Raw genomic sequence first — 6,378 nt, forward strand, 5'->3', positions numbered from 1 at the left:
CAGGGATGTTAAAAGGGAAGGGAAAGCTTCTGGTCAGCATAATAGGATAAGGAGGCAGGGAAATGTAGGGAGTTATGGTGGAAATTAATGAATGGTTAAGACATCCCCGCCAAGGACAGGAGTTGGACATTCAAGCATGAGCAGGTCCTTCCAGTCAGGCAGCCAAAAACCAAGAAAAAGACTTTAACCTAGGGTTTTAATCTGGGGTCATGGGATCCCATTCTCTGAGGTCCCCATTTCTATCTGCCTTCAGATAATCTATTTCCTGCTTCAATCCCACCTCTGAAGAGGTCCTTGACTACTCTCAGGGGAAGGAGGCAATGACAGTTCTGGTTTCTTGGAGGTGATGATGAGTGACAGCTGTGGCAGTTAGGGAAACTCAGCAGAGGGACTACCTAGGGGGCTTCAGTAGAAATTGGAGGTAGCTCCATAGAGGATCATATTTCCATGACCATTTGAAGGTTAATGGACTCTAGGCATCTTAGGCATCAGGGCTGTCCAGATGTCCATGATGGTGGTTGGCAGGTAACTGGACAAGGTATATGTTGGGGAGGGATCATGCTAGTACAATAATAAACAATGCAACAAGACATTATTTTTTGCAAATGATGAACACACACACATACACAAATCAGTGTTTCAGCCTTTGAAGATCACAAAGATAGTAGCTCAGAGCCTAGAGTTTGGTCTGAAATGTCATTTTTTTGTGAGTGGAGAACATTCTAGGCTTTAGGGACATTAGTAGAGTTTCTAAAAAACACAACATTTAATTTTTACAGTAATACTGAATAATATTAACACACCCCTCTCATGCATAGACAGGTCTTCTAGACATACAATTAATAGTCTGGAACTAGATGGATTATCAGTTGAGTTCTACCAGACCTTTAAGGAAGAGTTAATGCCAATCTCCCTCAAACTATTCTGTGGAATACAAGGGAGGGAGCATTGTCAAATTCATTCTATGAAGCCAGTATCACCCTGGTAACAAAACCCAATGAAGACACCAAAAAAAGAAAGAAAACCTCAAAGTGCTTTTAATGCCTTTTCCCTCAGGCTGTAGGTGAAGAGATACCATGTAGTTTGGACACAAGGCTGAGCCACCACTCATTTTCTCAGGGAATGTGGAGTAGCTGAACCAAGGTCCACTCTAAGTCCTTCTCCATGATATAGAGAAATAAGACAAAGGAGACCAACAGCTGGAAAACGCTTTACACTTTCAACCTAGAATGGGATTCTCAAAATGGAGGCAACAGTTTATAATAACAGGAAAAGATCCCTGAGAGAGGAAGAAATCCAAAGATGGGAACAATAGAGTACATGTTTGTTATTGATGAAGGCATCAGAACAGTCAAGATGAAGAAGCAGAGAAGGTACACAGACATCCTTGAAATTTTAAAGCAATCAAATTCTACAGCTTTTAATTAAAAAATACAGCAAAACTGAAAAGAGACCTAGGTGAGGGTTTATGATGACTGATTAATGGAAGGGGTGACAGATGGCCACAAACAAGTCATAGGCCTTATAGTCTGAAGCATATCATCCACACAGCTAAAAAGGATGAAAAAAGACATCCACATCAGGCAGCCCACACAGAAGAGATGACTCTGCTATGAGATTGGATGCCCACAATCATGTTTGGGACCGTGGTGGAGATGAAACCAATGTCAGCCAGGGACAGGTTGGAAAGAAAGAAGTCCATGGGGGTGTGAGGTGGGAATCAGAGCTGGTGGCCAGGATGATGAGCAGATTCCCAAGTACTGTGACCAGATATATGAACAGGAAGAGCCCAAAGAAGATGGAATGCAGTTCTGAATCATCTGAGAATCCCAGGAATCTTAGGATGCATGTTAGATTTTGTGATCCAAACCCAAAGAAATTGGTCTAGAGAAAAGATCCAGCAGTCACCTAGCCCTTTCTATATTTTGTACAAATGTATACAGAAGTATTTATTCACACTTTCTTACGCATGCACTTTTGTAGTCTTCCCAGTTGTGAAAAAACATAATCTGAGACCTCTTTCAATATCAGTTTCTGTTTTACTCATCTCATTCTATGCACACCTTCTTTGAGATGCAAGAACATTACAGATAACTAGTCCATTATTAGAGTAAAATATAGCCAACACTTTAAAAAATATATATATAAAGAAGTAGCATTTGTCACCCTTTGTAAAGAAAACCAGTCTAATTAAGAAAGAAATGAAGCAGTCACACATACCTTATTTTATTCTAAGATGATGGTGCAAGTTCCTTTAGAGGATTTAAAACTCTATAGTTGCTAGAATTCTGTTATCTGCACACTACATCAAAGTTTATAGTTCTTCATCAGAAAAGACTTCTGTGTGCCAGTTATCTCCTAGTGTTTCCTACAGTATTGAATTTCTAATTTCTCTTTTTAAAAAATATTTTTATGGTTTTTTTGGTTATTCATAAATTAGGATTCATCTTGACATAATTAAAACAGCACAGAATATAATTTGCTCAAATTCAGTCTCCAGTATTCCCTTTCCCTCCCTTCCTCCCTCTCCCTGTCTCTCCCCTCTACTGAAATTTCTGCTATTTATTTTTATATTTGTTTTTCTTTTTAGTTAGTGTCCAACAACCAGTGCTTGCTTGGTTTCTCTGTTAATCATATAGACCTACTGTCCCTATAAAAATTAAGACATTATCACCTACATTTTCCTACTTTTAATATTACCACCAAAAATATGCATAAAATCTCTATAATAACAAGGTTCAAAGATGATTTGACCAGAAATCTCAATATGTATCAGGGATAATATGTCTGTTTGACTCCAAGGAGGAGGCACTGCTCTGGGGTGGGAGTCAGGAAATCAACATTTTAGTCCATATCATTAACTGCATAATTTTCAGAATCTGTGCAAATCTCTTGTGCTTTCTGTGCTCATGTAATTCAAAGAAAATGGGAAGAATAAAACCCATCTTCAGACCAAGGAAATGTGGAACCCAATAAATATTGCATCTTCTTTGTTTTTTAAAATAAATAAATAAATATCTGGGGATATAGCTCAGTTGGTAGAGTGCTTGCCTTGCATGCATAAGGCCCTTGGTTCAATTCCCCAGCACTACAAAAAATAAATAGATAGATAAACAAAATTATTTATTTTATTTTATTCTAGAAATAATGAGTTTGTTCAGGAGACATTTTCAAAGACCACGAGAGCCTCAGATGCTGTGAAAGTCTAAAATGTGTCACAGCCTAAGATGCAAGTTTCACTTCCCTCCAGTCTTTGGGCTTCCTTTTTCTCTTTTTCTGCTCATTAAGATCCATGTGTTAATCTTTGAATAATTGAATGTTGTCGTTATTATTATATGACATTCTTAGGACCCAGGAATGAATGACACTGACTTTAAAGGAGGTTTGTATAACATCTCTTTCATCTCCTCTTAATATCGAGCAGGCTGATTATGAGATCAGAGGAGGACACAGGCAGCTGCAAGAGAGATCTGTGCTGATCACTGTGTATCCAATCTTCATGTGATGGAAATCTGTCATCTATAGTCATCCTTTCTAGTTTTCTCAGGAGTTGCTGACTATTTCTCTCACTGGGCTATACCAGGAACCTCTAAAAGGAATAGCACACTGAGAAAAGGGTCTCTTTCTGGAAAGACAGGCAAGTGAAACCCCTGGTTGGGTTGTCAAGGAGGCAGCATTCCAAAATTCTCCTGCTGCGATGCCCTGTGTCTATAATCAGACAAACCATGCAAATGTGCCTTATCAATATTCTACCAAACACCCCATATTAGCTACATAAAAATGCAGTGCTTCCGTCTTTTCTGAAAAATAATAATAATATAGAAGCTTAGACTTGGAAAAGTTAATGCAGATGAAATGAAATGAGTTATAGAGAATACATAAGTCAGATCCTGTTACTTAGGACTCTCTCCAAGTCAGTCCATGACATTAGGGATAATATCATCCTCTTCTTCTTTCTCAGCATTATTTTCATAATCCTTTTGGAGTACATTATGAAACAGATTTCAGGGATCCACATTTTCCTGTTGGGGTTAAGCTATCTAGGGGGAGTAGGGTTAGTATGGGTATCACCATCATATCCAAATACATAAAGTCCACAAAACTCATATCTGAAACATGCATGTTGGTATTATTCTACTTTTTTAATGCCTTTATTAGTGTGTTAAAGTTATACATAATATCTGGGCTCTTTTTGACATAAAAACAAATGCATACAATATAATTTGCTCCACTTCAGTCCCCAGTACCTCCCCTTTCCCTTCCCTCTTCCCTCCACCTGTTTCCCTTCCTTCACTCTACTGGTGTTCATTTTATTTATTTACATTTTAAAAAGTTTGTTCTCATGAGGGTAAAAAATGGTTCCACCCCTGAGCACTTAATGTGTTCTTCAAGTAGGAGAAGTGTATGGCGATCCAATTGTGCAGGTGGGAGTCCAGATGAAGGGGTGGAGTCACGGCCTTATTATTTATTGCTATAAGACCTTGGAGGCCCAACACACAGAGTTCACACTCAGTCATGTGGATATACAAAATTCAAGTCTCAAAGGACTTCCTCATATTAGTGGAAGAAGAAGAGAAAATGAATGTCTACAATAAGTTTGGGTTCTTCCTACACTCAGGAGAAAGTTTGTATGTACTATTCACTTCTGATTTTCTCTTTTTCCCTAAGGATCCATTTTCTTTTTACATTCAAACTGAAAAAAACAAAATACAAATAAACAGTGGCAGTGACTATAGGCACTTCCTTGTGCAACCATCACCACCCTCTATCTCCAGGACTGTTTCACCTTCCAAAACTGAGACTTTATACCAATTTTTAAAACTTCCCATTCCTCCCCCAGCCACGGAAACTTCTTTCTACTTGAAGCATGATGAGAAATTAAAGCTATCAAACTACAAAATATAATGTGATCAATGTGGTAGATTTAATGTCTGGATGTTTAGTTCTGTTGCTGCCAGCATACATTCGAAATGGACGCCACAGGACCTGAGATCACACTGCTCTCCTGTGCAGCCTCCACAGGGCACTTTTAATGTCCTTGTTATTCAGGCTGTAGATGAAGGGGTTCAGCATGGGGGTGACCACAGTGTACATCACTGAGGCCACTGTACCTTTTTTGGTGGAAGATGACTTATTGGAAAAAAGGTACACTCCTATGCCAGTTCCATAAAATAAGCAAACTACTGAGAGGTGAGAGCCACAGGTGGAGAAGGCTTTGTACTTCCCACCTGAGGATGGGATCCTCAGAATGGAGGAAATAATTTTGTAATAAGAAAAAATGATCCCTAAGAGAGGAAGGAAACCATAGATGGCACCAACAAAATACATGAGTATATTTACAGTAAAGGTATCAGAACAGGCAAGACCAAGGACCTGAGAAGGGTCACAGAAGAAGTTAGCGATGTCCACATTCTCAAAGTAGGAAAAGTGTATGGTGATCAAATTGTGCACTTGGGAGTCCAAAAGGCCAAACAAGAAAGACACCAAAACTAACCTGACACAGAGGCGAGGGTTCATGATGACTGCATAATGGAGGGGGTGACAGATGGCTACAAACCGGTCATAGGCCATCAGAGTCAGAAGCAGATCATCCATGCATAGAAAAAGGATAAAAAGAGACATCTGAGTCAGGCAGCCCACGAAGGAGATGACTCCGCTATGAGTTTGAATGTTCACCAGCATCTCTGGGACCGTGGTGGAGATGAAACCAATGTCAGCCAAGGACAGGTTGGAGAGGAAGAAGTACATGGGGGTGTGGAGGTGGGAGTCAGAGCTGACAGCCAGGATGATGAGCAGGTTCCCAAGCACTGCGACCAGGTACATGGACAGGAACAGCCCGAAGATGATGGGTTGAAGGTCTGGGTCCTCTGAAAGTCCCAAGAGATGGAATTCTGAGACACCTGTTAGATTTTGTGGTTCTCTAGTTCTTGGACACCTTTTGAAACAGAAGATTGTAAAAAAGTAAACAACAAGCAGGAAACACATATTCAAACAATCCTACACATTCCTTTGTTTTAGAATATTTAAAATAAAGACTGCACTATATCAACACTAAAGTTAAATTGGTTTATATCAGAAAATTTGTTCCAGATTTATCCCAAAGCCATTTTGGCTTCTGGTTTTTTTTATTTCCCTCATTTGTGAAAGAATCCCTCTATCAAATTTTATTTGCATTTTAAAAAGTATTTAAAATAGAACATGGATACTCAGCCTTGTAGACTTCAAATTTTGATAAATAAGGTAAATGCATATAAGCAATGTTCATCAATCTCAAATGTAGGCTTTGTGTGCACTGAACCTATCAATGATGAAACAGCCATGAAATACTAAGTAGCAGACTAGAAATTTATATTTCATGTTGGTTTATTTGTATTGATC

At 39.0% G+C, this 6,378-nt stretch overlaps 1 protein-coding gene across 1 annotated transcript; it reads right to left on the reverse strand.

Moving 5' to 3' along the window:
- Positions 1 to 4,992: 4,992 nt before the first annotated feature.
- LOC113176743 (olfactory receptor 7E24-like) lies at positions 4,993 to 5,985 on the reverse strand. Its single transcript, XM_026381270.2, has one exon. The coding sequence runs from the start codon at positions 5,983 to 5,985 to the stop codon at positions 4,993 to 4,995; it is 993 nt and encodes a 330-aa protein (XP_026237055.2).
- Positions 5,986 to 6,378: the final 393 nt, after the last annotated feature.

This window comes from Urocitellus parryii, chromosome 3, assembly GCF_045843805.1.
Source record: "Urocitellus parryii isolate mUroPar1 chromosome 3, mUroPar1.hap1, whole genome shotgun sequence".
In the NCBI taxonomy this organism is placed as follows: domain Eukaryota; kingdom Metazoa; phylum Chordata; class Mammalia; order Rodentia; family Sciuridae; genus Urocitellus; species Urocitellus parryii.